The 19,788-nt window shown below is 38.9% G+C and overlaps 1 protein-coding gene across 2 annotated transcripts in view; it reads left to right on the top strand.

Annotated features, from left to right (window-relative positions):
* LOC111233094 (glutamate receptor 4) overlaps nucleotides 1–12,436 on the top strand; it is a 105,619-nt gene extending 93,183 nt beyond the window's left edge. Inside the window, exons 12-16 of one of the 2 annotated variants that reach the window (XM_022760854.1) lie at nucleotides 2,693–2,891; nucleotides 3,782–4,029; nucleotides 6,884–6,998; nucleotides 9,570–9,707; nucleotides 12,272–12,436. In XM_022760854.1, coding sequence (XP_022616575.1) covers nucleotides 2,693–2,891; nucleotides 3,782–4,029; nucleotides 6,884–6,998; nucleotides 9,570–9,707; nucleotides 12,272–12,436 — 865 coding nt within the window. Of the gene's footprint in view, nucleotides 1–2,692; nucleotides 2,892–3,781; nucleotides 4,030–6,883; nucleotides 6,999–7,711; nucleotides 7,827–9,569; nucleotides 9,708–12,271 lie in introns of both variants that reach the window. The other variant, XM_022760855.1, reaches the window with a different exon arrangement.
* The last annotated feature ends 7,352 nt before the right edge of the window (nucleotides 12,437–19,788 follow it).

Raw genomic sequence — 19,788 nt, forward strand, 5'->3', positions numbered from 1 at the left:
AAATTCTTGAAAAACCATCAATGAACTGGTCTCAGCATCAAGAGTTGTGTGTGTATCCAAAGCCTGACAGAGCTCGTTCCTCTGAGCTCCATTTTCTGCACAAACTATTAAAAAATACATCAATCAGCCTCATGCGCACTGTAGTTTATTTTGAGTCAATTCCTCATACACCGTCCCGCTGCTGTAAATACTCACTACAGCCACTGTTTTATTACATAACTTTGAAGCCCTGGATTAAAGACTTTATTATCTCAGTTTATATTGGACTTATGTGCTGCATGTTCCTCAATAAATCTGTGCTTAATCAAGCTACAGCAAACGTATTTCTAATCACTAACTAATACCTACACAAGGCTAGACAGTTGGGAGGTCAGTAGGTGCCCACAGCTCATTTGTACATGGGGGGGCAATTGAAAATTTATTTATTTATTTATTTTACTTTATTTTATGATGCTGCCATGAATTTTAACGGAAGCAAACTAACTCAAGTATTATATAAATCTACAAAATACAGTACAGTAGAAAACAATACAACACGCTGTAAAGATTTCCTCCCGACCAACAGGAGCCGGCTGAAGCCACAGATTATTGAATCCTCCCTTCAAACAAAGAGTCAACAGACACAATTTTCACCCTGAAATTAGTAAAATAATCTCAATTAATAATCTAAAATAAATCTCAAATAAATGACATCACACATCGAATCAGCGTCGGATGAAATTCAACCATATTTACTACCTAGAAGTCAAATGATTAACCCTCAGTGAGTCTCCCCCCCTGTATTGTTATTATGCCATGTGGAATCCATTAGCGTTACGTGTTGCCATCATCAATTCAAGGTTAATAGAGAAAGAAAAACACACTGGAGATACTGATGTGGTCTGAAAATTACACAAACTCCTACTGCTAAGCCTATCTCACCCCCCACTCACCCACTCACCCTCCCTCCCTCCCCCCATCCCCTCTGTTTACTGCAGGCTCATCAAGACACAGCAGTGTGTCACTGTGGATCAGAGTCAGTGGTATCAGCCAGGAAACACACAGCTCAGAGGGGTTGGAAGGATGGCAAAGAGACACTCCTCCTCTGGTCCCATTATTACACTCCCCACAATCCACTGCTGCTCCCATAGAAAAAAATAAAAATAAAGACTGAAAGGGAAAGATGCAGACGGTCTGATAGAGAGACAGAAGGGATTTCAGCAGGTAGGAAAAGGAAATAAGCCAGGCAAAGAGGAGAGACGGGATGGGCCCCATCCTCGCATCTTATCGTGCACACCCATCCACCTCTTTAGTCATTATTTTACAGTTAAATTCTCTGTGCTCAAAAGCCACAGAAATACTCTCAATCGTCTCAAGGAGAGGGAAAATGGAGTGCAGGGAGAGAAAGAGAGGGAAGTCATTTGTATTCAAATCCAGAGCTAATACGTCAAGTAAGTCTATTTCATGGGCAAAGCTCGCTGTGTGTGTGGAGGAGACATGCACTACTGCAGCTCCTCTCTATTGGAAGTTGCCTCAGCCGCCACAGGCACTTTCATCAGCACAGACCGAGAAAACAAAGGTTTCCTCAGCGATTCTTTGGTTAGGGTGACGGGTTCTGCGTAAGAACTGTGCTGGCAGAACCCTGTGATTTGTTAAAATGCAGAAGAAGTGCGCTAAATGTTTCTTCAAAAATGTTCTGCAGATAGTGCAGGTAATCACGGCTCCTTCAGGTGTCTGAGCGCTGGGCTGCATCATATGTGGAGTCGATTGAGAGGAAGGATGCTACTGCCCTTTTTCGTAAACCGTGCACATGCATTGCACATTACAGGACACTGAGAACAGAGTACCCCGTGTGTATTTGGAACAATGGAGTACGGCCAGATTGCAATGACACGCTGGAAATACCAGCCAGGAAAACACTGACTGTTGCAGATGCCTCTCTGCTCCCCTCCTCACATCCCCATCTCTCTCTCTCTCTCTCTCTCTCCCTCTCTCTCTCTCTCTCTCTCCATCTGACAAGGAGGCCTGAGGGTTTTGTATCCTCTGCTGTTTGATTTGCACCGAGGGGAGATCTTGTTTGTTCTCCTCAATGCAGCATTTATGGTTTAAGATTCTCCTCACGACCTTCCGCTGCTCCTGAGCAGCGAGCTATCTGTCTCCCCCGAGCGAACAAACAAGAAAAGAACAGTGCCCTCGCTACGCCGGCCGCGGGGACCTGCAGCTCTTTTCATCCAACCAATAAACAAAAAGAGAGAAGGGGTAGGGGGGTTGGGAAGAATGGGACAGAAGTGGTGTACCTTTTCCTGTAGCTTAGCTGGTCAACACAAGCATGTAGGATTTTTTTTTTATGTGGCAATCTGCACTAATGAAGGGTAAATAAAGCTCTGGTGGGGTTGAGTGTTGTCAGAGCTCCACCTTGTGGTGGCAGATCAGCATTTTTCTTGTGTGTGTCCACAGCGGTGGACAGCCTCTCCATGCTTTACTCAGTCACTTTCCATTCTGTCTACTTTTTCCAACACTGACTGTTTTCTCTGTTTTTGTCTTTACCCCGCTCTCCTCTCCTCTTTTTCCTAATTTGACCTTGTACACAACCCCAATGACCATTTTCCTCTACTTTCTGGCACTTCCTTCCTTTTGGTTCCTTCCCTTTCCTTTACTCGTCCGTCCTCTACATTCTCCTCTCCCTTCCACCTCCCTCCTCCCCCTCTCCAAGATCGTTATCGGGACGAATCGTGGGAGGAGTGTGGTGGTTCTTTACTCTCATCATCATCTCGTCCTACACGGCTAACCTGGCTGCCTTCCTCACTGTGGAGAGGATGGTCTCCCCCATCGAGAGCGCGGAGGACCTGGCCAAGCAGACCGACATCGCCTACGGCACTTTGGACTCTGGCTCGACCAAAGAGTTCTTCAGGGTGAGTGGGTGTTGCTGGGGTTAATGGTCTACTCTCAGAACAGGTAGGGGGAAGACACAGGTATGACCTGGGTTCAGGTCTCAGTTTTAGGTCTGTGCAGAACTCTACCCCCTGCAGACTTGAAAGGTGGTAAGTTCTTTGAAATTCTGTGGGCAGCTTGAATTCATGTCAGTTAGTTTCACATCACATCACCACCCTCCACCTGTATACACACACACACACACATATATATATATATATATATATACACTCGTACATTAGGTTCTCTAGAAGACAGTAGAACATGGGGGAGTGGATCCAGCTGCAGGAGTGGTTTGATAAGTTTCTGTGAATATTTCTTCCCACCATTTGAATCCAATGTAACCGAGATGAATTCAAACTGACCATTTCCTCTTCTTCTTTGCGAAGGAGCAAGATACAAACTTTTAGCGGCCACCTTTCAAGCCTATAGGGCGCAAGTGTTTCTTACTCAAAAGGTTTTGGGTGGAGTATTTGGGTCCATTCACCCAAATTGCATTTACATTGCCCAGGTTTCTGTTTTATAAGGGTGGAGACATCTCAGATACTGATATGGCAAAACCTTCATGGCTAGATACCCTAAGGGGTATGTGAGAAAATTTGTTTATGTAATTTGGGTGAACTTTACCCTTTAAGGTCTAGAATACCCAACATGTAGAAGTTCAGCTACCCCAGCAGACAAGGTAAGTTATAGAGACAGTTAATATACATATAATTGCTCATATTGTTCCTTGGCTTTGGTAAGACTATGGTAAAATGAACTGATGCTCCATGTTGTCTGTACCTGGTGTTGTATGCGGATATGCTTTTTCCCCCTCATCTCTCACACCACATCTACTTTTGAACCTCCAACCCCCTTCAAAACCCCACAGCGGTCAAAGATCGCCGTCTACGAGAAGATGTGGGGATACATGAAGTCGGCCGAGCCCACAGTCTTCACCAAGACCACGGCCGAGGGCGTGGCTCGGGTCCGCAAGTCCAAAGGGAAATACGCCTTCCTCTTGGAGTCCACTATGAATGAGTACACAGAGCAGCGCAAGCCGTGCGACACAATGAAAGTGGGAGGCAACTTGGACTCCAAAGGCTACGGAGTAGCCACACCCAAGGGTTCACAGTTAAGGTGGGTGGAATAGTGTAACAATATGTTCTACGTGTTGTTATGGTATTCCACCTTCCCTGGTGTGCCGCCTTTTCTATCTCTATCTGTCTCCACTTACTGCTTGGTGTGGGCGGGGGGGGGCATTTTACTTGTTTTGTTGTAAGGCAGAAGTAGTGGCTTTTTTTTTTTTTTTTTTTTTTGACATCCGTGTTTGTTGCATGCATGTGGGGGTCACTGTGTTGACGCAGGGGTGGTTTTTATTTCATTTGTTGTTTCTTTACAGCTCTCCACACCAGGTAAATCTTTGTGCTTGTGCTTGCTGTTTGAGCAAAGATGTTGGAATGGCATGCTCGAGGCGCTGGTAAACTTAACTCCTCTGAAAATGTCTTATTTAGGAAAAAAAAAAAAAAAAAAAAAAAACGCAGTTTGAGAACATCTGCATTTTTATATAAAAATGTAATTAGTTTGTGATATTTACCTAATGCTACTCCAGCNCCCTAAAAATTTTTTATTTAGAAAAAAAAAAAAAAAAAAAAAACGCAGTTTGAGATCATCTGCATTTTTATATACAAATGTAATTAGTTTGTGATATTTACCTAATGCTACTCCAGCTTTCCTTCACAGTTGACTGGTTCTTTCTTTTCAACCAAGTGACTGAAGTAGTGTTTTGGGAGCCATCTGAACGCTCAGCCCTGGGTAACTCTGCCAGACTCTGTCACTGCCTCCCGCACATAGTGGAATTTACAGACCTGCCAGAGAATACAGTGTCATTACTGTGGGGAGTTGCACTTTCAGTCCGCGCACTCATCGATCAAAGCCTGCCGGCAAGGTCTCACTGAAGGGAATGGATAAATATACCAAAGGCCAAAACTGCACAGATGTGCGTATGTATGTGCAGTCCGGTAGATAACAGCTCCATGATCGCTTGAACTTTCTTTTCTTCCTGCACAACACTGTTGCACATCACATAGCAACTGTGCTGTAGCATTGATTATTTGTGATTAGAGAATGCATTGGAAGCAATAGACAAACATTAATGCTTTTTTTTTCCCTTTGTAAATAGGTACCAGGAAAGTAATTTGTTCCAAAAGCAGCCAACTCCTCACAGCTACTTAATCAAACCCTGTTAGTTGTTTTCTGTAAATTCCTCTGCACATGCCGAGCCTGAAGTCGAGCAGAGCAGCTACTGGTTTGTTTTGCAGCCAAGCTGGTGCCAGTTTTCAGCCACTGCTTTGACCAGGAAGAGTCCCTGACAGATCACGGTAGTCCCTTCCTCCGGGCCTCCATCTTGTTGTTTTTTGGGGATTATCATCTTCTGTCAGTCACTTGTCCAGATATCAGCGAGGAAACACACCAGCAACACCACGAGAAGGCAGCGCGGTTGGTCAAGGCTGTTGTTTTTCACATGGCTCCGCAAAACAACATCATCAGCTTAAACTGAAATATCAGCTGTGTTGCTTTGTGTCTCTGATCCATCTCCATTACTGACTGTTCTTTTTTTTATTATTATTATTATTATTATTTTTCATAATGATACAAATAAATTAAAAGGATCAAAATGCACGCTGAGGCAAATCTCTCTCTCTCCACTATCGTCAGACATCACTACAGCAGCCTTCAAAAGAACCCATGAAATTATGATGCACACGTATTTTAAACAGCTTTTCATAGACATTTTATGCAAGTCAATCATGATTTTCCAGAACAGCTTAACGCTCAGAAATCCTGTGAGCTTTGAATTGGCTGACATACATACACTATATACATGTGTAAACCAGGTCCAAATTATTTGGAGGTGTCTGTTTTTAAAAGCGCTGGCTGAGGTCGGTATTTTGGGACTGACGGTGCTGATTGCCAACATTTAATATTTAAATTGGTCACTTTTTATGCCAAAACACGTTTATTTAATTAATTAAGTATTCAGCCCATTTTTTAAATCCCTTTTAGGATAGAAAAATATTCAGTTATAATTTAATAAATGAAATGATTTAATAAAATAAATTCAGTGTATTGTCTTCTTATAAAAACGTGTAGTAATTTGACCAGCTGGTGGCGCTAGAGGTAAATGTACCTACGTTCACCAAAGTCAGTAGGATTCATTGTCTGGAAACCATTTGTTGTACATTTAGCTGATCCATCAGGTCATCAGAGCGTCAGCGAAGCCTTTAGGAATCCTCCTCTGGGGACTATGAGTGGCGAGGAAATTCACTTAATATTTGCTGACATTGCCTTTTTTTTTTTTTAAAGAGCCACGCCGCTAGTGCTAAATAAATCTGAAAAATAAACATAATCTGTGAAGCAGAAATACGTTTTTCTTCTTCTTCTTTCCTATCTTGCAACCAGCTTGGATCTTCCAAGTTGGGAAGCACTGTTTTAAAGGAACGGCACTTATTTAAATCAAAATCTGCACAATATTTGCAGTAGTGGATCCATAACTGTGTATTTTCTCGGTTAAAGTAACAAATGTCGCTTGCAGAATTTATCAGCTCCAGCTAGCTATCTAGTATAAGCTAATGCTAACACTAAAACCATGCGAGATGAGATGTTTTAACACTGTAGACAACACTAACTGACATTAAGTATTGGCCCTTAACAACAGGCAAACACTAGTGTAAACTTATTAACATATATAACACTAATGTTATATGAGATGACTTGTACTCAGGACCGCACATGAAAGGAGAGAGGTTTGTGTTCAGTGTGTATTTGGGTCCTGGGATGGGATGTAACAGTTTAGAGCATTAATGCACTTTTCCACCCTTGTCCCTCTCTTACTGCTACTCCTCCCTCCCCCCTCCCCCCCTTCTCTTCCTTTCCCTCCCAAATTGGACAGCATACTCACCCCTCTCACCAAATATGTTTTATCGTTTTCAAGAAGTGCAGTTAACCTGGCAGTGTTAAAACTCAATGAGCAAGGCCTGTTGGACAAATTGAAAAACAAGTGGTGGTACGACAAAGGAGAGTGTGGCAGCGGAGGCGGTGGCGAGAAGGTTAGCCACTATGTCGCTATGCCCATGTGACCTTAATGCGGGTAACAGAGAAATGTGTTTTGCTGGTAACAGGGGCATCTGCCGGGACGATGCTCGTGACTGGACGCAGCTGGATAGAAAAATGGCGTTTTTTGTTTTTTTTTTTAAATCCTGAGAGGAGAGCGAGTACTGTCGAAGCAAAAATATTTGCTGTGCTGCTCATGTAGCGATGGTAGTGACTGAAAGATGATCTGAAAGTTTGGCCTTCAGCGTCATAAGTGCCTATTTGAAATAAACATGATAGCAGTGCCATCTCGGGTGCTTAGGTCTACTGCTGAGCATGAAGTGCATCCTCTGAGCCAATAGTTCTGGGTCGACAGTACTAGCCTTCGTTCTTGTTGAAATAAAGGTCCCGGCAGTATGTGCCTGTTCCAGAAAAGCGATGCAGTCGGGGGCCCCAGGCATATATGTCTGTTAGCTCTGCCCTTTCCCCTTAACATCTCCCAATAAACCCAAACCCCCCCACCCCACCCCCGGAAAACAACTATCTTGACCAATGAGCAAAGAGACATGTAGCATAAGTGGGGCCCCTTCCCGGCTTCGTCACTTTGTGAAGAGTACTGAGTTGCTCTTGTTGGGCTTCTTCTGATTGAATAACATAAAATAACATGTCCTATGATGTTATTTATGTTATTTTCCCCACCCCACCCTTCCCCGTCCCCCGTGATTTGAAGAACGCCTGTAAACCTTGCCGTATTGAAACTGAGTGAAGCAGGAGTCTTAGACAAACTGAAAAACAAATGGTGGTACGATAAAGGGGAGTGTGGACCCAAGGACTCGGGAAGTAAGGTCAGTCTCCACCAGCCCGGGAGCCTCCCCTCCTCTCTTTGTCTCTATGCACACTTCTATAACGCTGGCAGTACTGTTCTGTTATTACAGCAGGCTGGCTGATATGACGCACACACATAATACTCTGAGAAAGAGCGAGTGAGAGACATGCAGGTAGAGACTTAAGGCGTAGCCTGAGGGATACAGCATGACAGAAACAAGGCATGGCGCAGCGCTAACAGTTTTACAGCAGCTAAGCTATGTGTTGCAACTGCAGATGAAGGCTCACACTCACACTGGTTGTCACCTCAGATGGTCCCAGGGCATGTTCATACGTTACTGTATGTCACACTAGATGTCAGTTTCTACTGTATGCCTCGAGCTGTAGCAGCGCACTGACTGACGACTGATACACTGTCGATGCACTGGAGCATGGAGAGAGAGCTGCCACATTTTTTTAAACACAGCAGCATGTACCGTCCACATCAGTCATGTCCTCTTAATCAGATCCTTAAGCACAGGACACACACGCTATCACCTGCAAATGAGACTAAGCATGACAGACAGTCGTTTGTGTCGAGGTAATAAGTTGAATGCCCCTCGAGGATGTAGGTGATTTATCGGAGGGAGATAAATGGCGGGGAGGAGCAAGAGTCAGAGCTCAGAGAGATCATCCGCATACATTTAAATAAAAGGAGGTTAAAAGGTGAATGTCAGAACTGAGAGGCAGAGCAGCCTGTCGAAATATGGAGGAGAATTAAAGGGCCAGTTCCTCCAAAATAAATAAAAAAAACCCACGTTTCTTCATTTCCCTTTGGTTGTAACTACCCGTGCAGACAGTTTTAATTACCTTCTTTAAACGTCAGCCGCTGCGTCTCTTCTTTAAGGAACAGTGTCAGTGCGGCTTTGGGCGATGAAATAACACAGAATACGCTGTACGGCACATCGTTTCATTAGCACCATTTTTGAAAAAAGTTTAGGAGAAAAAAAAAAACACACACACACACAAAAATGAAGGAAGCAAAACGAGGCCGAAGCTTGTTTATTATTTTTGCTGCATTTTCATACTTTTTTCTACGTCCACTGTAGCACAACGATTCACCACGTATTAATTTCACAGTGTGACGTGTCTCAAAATGATATTGTACAGTATTTTTTTTTTTAGACCTGTCTCTCACCGTCTGACACTGAATCAGCTTGTATAGCTGTAGTGTCATTAGAAGGAAACACAGTCTGCTTAGTGGATTATTCACAGTAAGTGGGACATTGTTTCTGGACCACAGATGTAATTACCTCCATTACTGGTGCATATTGCAAAACCTGGGTAAATAAAACCAAAACTGTCTGCATGTCTAGCTGCACTGGGGTGAAGTGGGAAACTTTGCTTTTTTTTGTAGTTTATTTGAACTGACCCTTTAATACGGAGCGGTAACTGATTTCTTTCTGTAAAACTCTATGCAGGATAAGAAGATAGCAGGAGATTGTTTTTTATTAGCATGGCTACATACAGCTGTGCACCAGTAGAGAGGTTACAGTCAGAGTAGTGAAAAGTGAAGTGCATTGTGACTGTGATCAGTTGTGTGTGTGTGTGTGTGTTTGTGTGTGTGTGCGTGTGCATGCATGATGTGAAGTTGATGTGAACTTTTTCCATATTGACCTGTGTTATTTGTGTGTAAATGTTTAGTGATTGTCTGCACTTTACTGCTGCCTCTGCTAAAACTAGCGTTGACTTATTGTGTTTGTTCCTCTCCACGTCGGCTACAGGACAAGTCGTCCCAGGCCCTCAGCCTGAGCAACGTGGCGGGGGTCTTCTACATCCTCGTCGGGGGCCTGGGCCTGGCCATGCTGGTGGCCCTCATCGAATTCTGCTACAAGTCACGCAACGAGGCCAAGAGAATGAAGGTGGAGACCCAGTCCCAGTCACAGTCCCAAAACCCTCAATACCACCACCTCCCCCACCACTGCTACCCCTGCCAGACAGACAGTCCCCGCCACAGCCCCGAGCCTAGCCAGAGCCAAAGCCAGAGTCCGAGGCCCAGCCCCAGCATCCACAACTTAGCCGAGTTTAGCGAGGTTTTCAATGGGTATGGCAGCGATGGGGAAGCTGATAACATGTAGTTGGGGTTTTCGTAGAAGGTCCGCCCAAGCCTTTGCCCCCCCCCCCCTCCCTCACTAGCTCCCTGCACAGAGACTGTAAGTGAAACCTATCATATCCCTGTGCTAGCTTTGCCATGCTGAGTGACTGTCGTGACCAGTGGCAAAATGCTTCCCACTTCTCTGTCTTATCTGCTCACTCTGTGGTCATGTGACGTCCTGGTCTTCGTTTCGAGCTTTTTTTCCTCAATGTGACAGGAAGCAATGAGTCATCCTCAGACAAGACGTCGCCTCTACTGCTTCGCAGCTTGTGTGGCTGCAGACGTTGGCCCTCATTTATCAAGCGGGCATACTGTGTGACCCGCTTTCCTGCCAAAATCAAAAATGTATTACTCACTCTGAACTCAGTGGTGAGATAATATTCATGTCTGACGTTCACATAAATTAAATAATGTTGGAAATGAATAATAAATGCCATGATTGATCACCCATATCAAAATTTGCAATTTGATTATAAATTGTAATGTTTTTGAGTCAGTGAGTGTAAAATGTGCGAATGCAAAAGCAGGTTTTACGCAGATTAAGACAGCTGTGGTAGTTCAATTGGCATAGAAATCATACATTTCTCATCTTAAAAGCACATTTGGCCAAGTGGAATTTATTTATTAAATCCAGATGCTACTCTGTATTTGACAAAAGCTGTGGTGCTTTTCCACTGGACTCATAACTGTATTAACAGGTAGGAAAGACATGTTAAATGAGGACCAATGTCTTACTTGTACACACACGTCTACCCTTGTGAGGACATTTCATCAAACTGCAGAACATTCGTCCATCCAGTGTCTAGTCTTACCCTCTCGAATCTTGTTTTCTCATCAAAAGTTCTGTGTAACCTTGTGAGGGCCTGAACACACACACACACACACACACATGCACACACACACACACACGTAGACCTGAATAGTACATGCTGTAGCTCAGGGGCATTATTGTCTCATGTCTGTCAGTTACAGCAGACCACTAATGTACAACCACAGAACAAATTTAATGCGAAAGCAGCCCCGAGCACACAGGAAGCCCCTGTATCACAAAGCCATATTTAAACACTATACATTGTTGTAAGGCCAGAGTAAATGTAACTGATGTATCCCTCGAGCTGAACTGATATTATTGATGCGAGCTGTTCTCTGCGGATATTTCCCCCAGGTCCTTGACCACTAGACTTTCAGATATCTTTTCTCACTCGGTGTATATCTGTCCAGCGTGGTTATGTGTCCCCCATCAGCACTTCAGCACGAACTCTTCATTAGCTTGACTGTTGCTTAGTCAGCTTCCCTGTCCCACTGCCTGCAACTATCACTCACTGTGTAGTAATTCTGTCGCTAATGGATTTACATGTAGTATGGGGCTGGCTTGATACTGTAGTGAATGGCTATGAAAGGTGTTTTCTGACTCTGCGGTTGCTACACTGCTGTATACATATATATCTATATATATATATCTATATATTTAAATGTACAATTGTATTTTATTGTGAGACTTTTCTACTTGTTTTTATATGAAGCAGATTGGAGTTTTAGTTCCACTTAAGTTTCTTGGAGACATAATTAATGTGTTCAAACAAGCTAGTAATGACAAAATGCTGGTCAAAACAGAAATATATTATACTTATATTTCTAAGTTTAGTTAGTCTAACTAATATAACTACATAATACAGCCAGATTACATTTTTTCGTTTTTTGGTTAAAGTGCTGGGCTTCCATTTTTTTTGTCTTTTTTACTGGGCTGCAGCCATTAGCAAACACAGCTACCCTGCAGCTAGCATTAGCCCCCAAACAACCAAATTAGTGTGAAGTCCGCACATTATATTTATTTTTGATTTAACAAAACTATGTTTTACTACAACTTTATTTTTGTAGAACCTCAGGTTTGTTTGAAAAGTGGTCTGACCCTGACATCTTTTTTTAGCAATGTCTCCAGGTTCCCTCACTCAGCAATTTTATGAGTTCTGTGTTATCATAAGTGACAGAAATTATGGTCAGAGCTTTATATATATGCAGCAATGGTAACATTTAAAGGAAAGTACTAAATTGTCCGTTGGCCAGTGTTTAGGTGTTAGGATCCCAAAAAAGTAGTTGTTCTAGGATGTTGGTGATGATGATTCTGGATGATTGCTCTGTCTCTTTCAGAAACAGGTTCTGCCTAATTACTTCCTATATAGGAAACTTTGTAATGTATCTTGATTAAGGATAATGTCGAAACACATTTAGCATGAACGCATCCTAAAACTCCAATCTGCAAATGTACATTTTTCTTTTTTTTCACTTTCACCTGCTCCAAACACAAACCTGTCTTTTCATTTTTCTCCTCAGCTAACATTTACTGAAGCCATGAGGAACAAGGCCCGTCTGTCCATCACGGGCAGCGTTGGGGAGAACGGACGGGTGCTGACGCCCGACTGTCCCAAGGCCGTTCACACCGGGCCTCCCCTCCGCCAGAGCTCCGGCCTCGCCCTGGTCTCCTCTGAGCTCCCGTGAAAACCAAAAACCTCTCAAGTGCCTTATTCCAATAACAACAGAAACAAACATTAATCGCACCGCCCACGCAACAACCAGAAACTCACCACAAAGAAACAGGATTCACACACAACGGGTCACCTCCAGTGGGCGAGACGGGACCGCCAGAGGAGCAAACAACAAATCCCACCGTTGGAGGTTCAGACTTGTTGTGGGCTCGATGATTTCACTCTGAAGTTTGTTTTTTTTTTTTACAGTGTGTCCACATGGAAGCTTTTCTTTTTGAGTCAACGGGTCATGGGAATCCACTGGAGCCGCTCACCCTTTACAACTCCAGTGACGGAAGAGGAACAGCGGGGTAGAAAATGAAAAATATCATGATATATGATAAAGATGAAGACCAGAAAACTGTAAACTTGAAACTCAAAACTGTGCTTTTTTTTTTTTTTTTTTGGATTGCTGTGAATTGGCAAAAACTGAACCACAATCAAGATTGTTTTCAAACTGAACAGTATTTGCTACACAGACATGAAACAGCATTCAAGAGACAACAATCTCACTAGATATCAACAAGTGACACTGGAAGAATTGTAGCCCGGTGCCGTGAAGATGTGACAAAAAAAATATTTGTATTCATAATAACAAAAATGAAATCTATTGATATTGAATATATGAGCAAACATAGAAAGCTGTGAAAATAAGTAAATATGTATATTCCATGAAAAACAAGATGAAAAATCTAGCTGTACATAGGGACGACTGTGTAACATGCTTGCTTTTTAAACAGATGTACATAGCAGATACTGTAGTGGACAGACAGACAGTTGTTTTTTGTAAATCATCTTTAAAGATTTTATTCATCGCAATAATGAAAAAGATGATGCTGATGCCACTTGAAGGAGGAGACATGTGGAAGGCAGTGTTAAAATTTGTTACGTAATCATGTTGAATACATAACTGTATTATATAGGAACATTCAAACTCTTAAATGTGAAGAGGTATCGACTGCCCAAATATTCTGATACCTGTTGCATAACAAATTAATAAATATATTCAACAATGAATGTTAACTAGCTCCACCCCCAATCCTTAAACCACAACCCTCACTGTGCAGACCTACACCCAGAGAGTTGCTCACGAGTAGAGCTTTATAAATCAAGTTTCTGCAGTCAGAATATAACTATTTTTTTCATTCTTTGATCTATTTTTTGTACTGAGAAATTAAAAAGAAACTGTCTGTCTCCTGGTTTTAAATGTCGACAGTCAAGTACTATCTGGGTAGATCTTTTAGACCATTACATGTGTGGAGACATGAGTCGAGAGACGACGATGATGATGATTGGGGGGGTTGAAAAATGTTATTTCTCATTTCTCACTATATGTTTATTTGAAGTGTCTATAATATTTCCAGTAAGACGTCAAACCTGAGCTGATGAAGCCACTGTTTGTATGTTGAACAATGAGTTAGAGCCCTTCCTTATTGAAAACACTGTGGATCCTCCGGGGAGGCTGGACACACTGTAGCAGAAATGTATTTGCTCCAGTCTCACTGACTGAAGTGTCCTCGTCTCTTTTGGGAAACAGACGGACAATCTGCAATAGGACACAAGACGCCGCATCTTCAGCAACACCAGCCGACGATGGTGCTGGTTCAAATGTATCGTTTATTCCCAGTTCTCATCCAGTTCGTTCCCTCACACATGTAGCGGCTGGTCAGGGAAGTCTGCAGCAGAGAAAAACCAGCTGATATATTTCAGGTCATGCTTTTTCGTCCTGCCATCCGTCTTTAGAGCTGAAGTGTAATATGGCGTCTTATTTTGGTTCAATTGTACAACTTTATTTTGATCTTTTTTAAGTAAAAAGAAATTTCAAATTGCATTGTGCAGTGTCATTATTTGACATACAGAGACATATGTTTGATGTTTGACTTTGTGAGGATGATTTTAGATTTTGGTGACCCTTGACTGAGACTTGAATTAGCAGGTAACGTCTCCAGGGTCCAAGACTTCCAAGAGCAACCAAAAGCCTCAGAATTTCTGTGTTACCATTAGTTTGTAGCAAGTTAATCAAGTGTAACTTTCTTTGGCAATATGGGAATATGCACACAATATCATCTGACCTTCAAGGAATAGCTCAACATTTTTGATAAATATGCTTATTTGCCTTCTCTCCTACAGGAAGTGATTAATGGCCAGGAAGTTGTCCGGCACAAAACCTCATGTAAAACTATAAATCATTGTTTTAACAGTTTTATTTTTTGCACAGACTAAACAAAAAAGATATCACGTTAAATAGTGTGCTTTAGAGGTGCTGGTAGGAAGAGTTTCTGTTTTTACCGTTGGATGGGGCCATGCTAGCTGTTTCACAGTTTCTGGTCTTTATTTTCCTTGAATCAGTTGCATTAAAGACATCATCAGCAGGTGATGAGAGGCCAGTACTACAAATCAGGATTTGAGATTATCGAGGTAACTTCAGGTTTACCTCTGGGTTTTCAGTCTTACGACGGTGGTTCACTTGTTACCAGGGTAAATCACCATGGTAATTTACACTGGACTTGTAACCTACTCTGTTGCAGGTTAATTTCAGCGGATCAGATCAAATCAAATCCCTGGAAAACCAGATTCTGTCATACTATAGTAAGTCATGAAAAGTCTTAAAAAACGTCAGAGTGTAATAAGGCAGAAAAACGTCACAATATGGTATGGCATAAAGAGTCATAAAAATGTGATACTATCATAAGGTACACAAATTCATGAAAACGTCAGAGTATGTTAAAGCCTAAAAACATCATTGTATAGTTAGGCATCAAAAGTCACAAAAACGTCACAGTATAGTAAGGCATAAAAAAGTAATACTATAGCATGGCATAAAAAGTCACACAATAGTGAGGCATAAACAGCATAAGTAATAAAAAACGTCATACTATAGTCTGGCATAAAAAGTCATAAAAAGTCATGGTATAGTATAGCATAAAAAGCTCATACTATAGTATGGCTTAAAAAGTCATACTATAGCATGGCATAAAAACGTAATAGTATAGTGAGGCATAAAAAGTGTCATAGTTAACTATACCATAAAAAGTTGTAAAAAGTCAAACTATAGTAAGGCATAAGAACTCATAAAAAACGTAAGAGTATAGTGAGGCATAAAGACGTCATACTATAGTATGGCATAAAAAGTCGTAAAAAGTCATAGTATAGTAAGGCATAAAAAGTGATAGTATAGTAAGGCATAAAAAGTCGTAAAAAGTCATAGTATAGTGAGGCAAAAAATGTCATAGTATAGTTGGGCGTAAAAAGTCATAAAAATGTCATAGTATAGTAAGGCATAAAAAGTCATTGTATAGTATGGCATTAAAAGTCATAAATACGTCATAGTATGAAAGAAAAAGTTGTAAAAAGTCATAAAAAGTTATAGTATGGTATAAAAAGTCATGAAAATGTCATAGTATAGTTGGGCGTAAAAAGTCATAAAATCGTCATAGTATAGTAAAGCATAAAAAGTCATAGTTTAGGAAGGTATAAAAAGTCATGAAAATGTCATAGTATAGTTGGGCGTAAAAAGTCATAAAAACGATATAGTATAGTATGGCATAAAAAGTCTAACTTAAGTAAGTCATAAAAAGTCATAAAAACGTCATAGTATAGTAAGGCATAAAAAGTCATAGTATAGGAAGGTATAAAAAGTCATAAAAATGACATAGTATAGTAAGGCATAAAAAGTCACAAAAATGTCATAGTATAGTAAGGCATAAAAAGTCATAGTATAGTAAGGCATAAAAAGTGATATAAACGTCATAGTATAGTAAGGCATAAAAGGTCACAGTATAGTAAGGCATAAAAAGTGATAGTAAAGCATAAAAAGTCATAAAAAGTCATAGTATAGTATGGCATAAAATGTCATAGTATAGTTGGGCGTAAAAAGTCATAGTATAGTAAGTCATAAAAAGTCATAAAAACGTCATACTATAGTTAGGCATAAAAAGTCATAAAAACGTCATAGTATAGTATGGCATAAAAAGTCGTAAAAAGTCACATTTTAGAAAGGCATAAAAAGTCATAAAAATGTAATAGTATAGTAAGGCATAAAAAGTCATAGTATAGTAAGGCATAAAAAGTCATAGTATAGTAAGGCATAAAAAGTGATATAAACGTCATAGTATAGTAAGGCATAAAAGGTCACAGTATAGTAAGGCATAAAAAGTGATAGTAAAGCATAAAAAGTCATAAAAAGTCATAGTATAGTATGGCATAAAATGTCATAGTATAGTTGGGCGTAAAAAGTCAAAAAAATATCATAGTATAGTATGGCATTAAAAGTCATAAATACGTCATAGTATGACATAAAAAGTCGTAAAAAGTAATAAAAAGTTATAGTATGGTATAAAAAGTCATGAAAACGACATAGTATAGTAAGGCATAAAAAGTCATACTTAAGTAAGTCATAAAAAGTCATAAAAACGACATAGTATAGTAAGGCATAAAAAGTCGTAAAAGGTCAAATTTTAGTAAGGCATAAAAAGTCATAAAAATATAATAGTATAGTAAGGCATAAAAAGTCATAAAAACGTCATAGTATAGTAAGTCATAAAAACGTCATAGTATAGTAAGTCATAAAAACGTCATAGTATAGTAAGTCATAAAAACGTCATAGTATAGTAAGTCATAAAAACGTCATAGTATAGTAAGTCATAAAAACGTCATAGTATAGTAAGTCATAAAAACGTCATAGTATAGTAAGTCATAAAAACGTCATAGTATAGTAAGTCATAAAAACGTCATAGTATAGTAAGTCATAAAAACGTCATAGTATAGTAAGTCATAAAAACGTCATAGTATAGTAAGTCATAAAAACGTCATAGTATAGTAAGTCATAAAAACGTCATAGTATAGTAAGTCATAAAAACGTCATAGTATAGTAAGTCATAAAAACGTCATAGTATAGTAAGTCATAAAAACGTCATAGTATAGTAAGTCATAAAAACGTCATAGTATAGTAAGTCATAAAAACGTCATAGTATAGTAAGTCATAAAAACGTCATAGTATAGTAAGTCATAAAAACGTCATAGTATAGTAAGTCATAAAAACGTCATAGTATAGTAAGTCATAAAAACGTCATAGTATAGTAAGTCATAAAAACGTCATAGTATAGTAAGTCATAAAAACGTCATAGTATAGTAAGTCATAAAAACGTCATAGTATAGTAAGTCATAAAAACGTCATAGTATAGTAAGTCATAAAAACGTCATAGTATAGTAAGTCATAAAAACGTCATAGTATAGTAAGTCATAAAAACGTCATAGTATAGTAAGTCATAAAAACGTCATAGTATAGTAAGTCATAAAAACGTCATAGTATAGTAAGTCATAAAAACGTCATAGTATAGTAAGTCATAAAAACGTCATAGTATAGTAAGTCATAAAAACGTCATAGTATAGTAAGTCATAAAAACGTCATAGTATAGTAAGTCATAAAAACGTCATAGTATAGTAAGTCATAAAAACGTCATAGTATAGTAAGTCATAAAAACGTCATAGTATAGTAAGTCATAAAAACGTCATAGTATAGTAAGTCATAAAAACGTCATAGTATAGTAAGTCATAAAAACGTCATAGTATAGTAAGTCATAAAAACGTCATAGTATAGTAAGTCATAAAAACGTCATAGTATAGTAAGTCATAAAAACGTCATAGTATAGTAAGTCATAAAAACGTCATAGTATAGTAAGTCATAAAAACGTCATAGTATAGTAAGTCATAAAAACGTCATAGTATAGTAAGTCATAAAAACGTCATAGTATAGTAAGTCATAAAAACGTCATAGTATAGTAAGTCATAAAAACGTCATAGTATAGTAAGTCATAAAAACGTCATAGTATAGTAAGTCATAAAAACGTCATAGTATAGTAAGTCATAAAAACGTCATAGTATAGTAAGTCATAAAAACGTCATAGTATAGTAAGTCATAAAAACGTCATAGTATAGTAAGTCATAAAAACGTCATAGTATAGTAAGTCATAAAAACGTCATAGTATAGTAAGTCATAAAAACGTCATAGTATAGTAAGTCATAAAAACGTCATAGTATAGTAAGTCATAAAAACGTCATAGTATAGTAAGTCATAAAAACGTCATAGTATAGTAAGTCATAAAAACGTCATAGTATAGTAAGTCATAAAAACGTCATAGTATAGTAAGTCATAAAAACGTCATAGTATAGTAAGTCATAAAAACGTCATAGTATAGTAAGTCATAAAAACGTCATAGTATAGTAAGTCATAAAAACGTCATAGTATAGTAAGTCATAAAAACGTCATAGTATAGTAAGTCATAAAAACGTCATAGTATAGTAAGTCATAAAAACGTCATAGTATAGTAAGTCATAAAAACGTCATAGTATAGTAAGTCATAAAAACGTCATAGTATAGTAAGTCATAAAAACGTCATAGTATAGTAAGTCATAAAAACGTCATAGTATAGTAAGTCATAAAAACGTCATAGTATAGTAAGTCATAAAAACGTCATAGTATAGTAAGTCATAAAAACGTCATAGTATAGTTAGGCATAAAAAGTCATAAAAACATCATAGTATAGTATGGGATAAAAAGTTGTAAAAAGTCACATTTCAGTAAGGCATAAAAAGTCATAAAAATGTAATAGTATAGTAAGGCATAAAAGTCATACTATAGTAAGGCATAAAAAGTAATAAAAACGACAGTATAGTAAGGCATAAAAAGTCATAGCATAGTAAGGTATAAAAAGTCATAGTATATTAAGGCATAAAAAGTCATAAAAACCACATAGTATAGTGAGGCATAAAAAGTCATAAAAAGTCACAGTATAGTAAGGCATAAAAAGTCATAAAAACGACATAGTATAGTAAGGCATAAAAAGTCATAGTATAGTAAGTCATAAAAAGTCATAAAAACGTCATACTATAGTTAGGCATAAAAAGTCATAAAAACGTCATAGTATAGTATGGCATAAAAAGTCGTAAAAAGTCACATTTTAGAAAGGCATAAAAAGTCATAAAAATGTAATAGTATAGTAAGGCATAAAAAGTCATAGTATAGTAAGGCATAAAAAAGGCATAAAAAGTCACAGTATAGTAAGGCATAAAAAGTCATAAAAACGACATAGTATAGTAAGGCATAAAAAGTCATAAAACGACATAGTATAGTAAGGCATAAAAAGTCATAAAAATGTCATAGTATAGTAAGGAATAAAAAGTCATAATATAGTATGGCATAAAAAGTCATAAAAAGGTCATAGTATAGTATGGCATAAAAAGTCGTAAAAAGTCACATTTTAGTAAGGCATAAAAAGTCATAAAAATGTAATAGTATAGTAAGGCATAAAAAGTCACAGTATAGTA

The sequence above is a fragment of the Seriola dumerili genome, unplaced genomic scaffold (assembly GCF_002260705.1).
Source record: "Seriola dumerili isolate Sdu_G_001 unplaced genomic scaffold, Sdu_1.0 BDQW01000367.1, whole genome shotgun sequence".
Classification (NCBI taxonomy): Eukaryota; Metazoa; Chordata; class Actinopteri; order Carangiformes; family Carangidae; genus Seriola; species Seriola dumerili.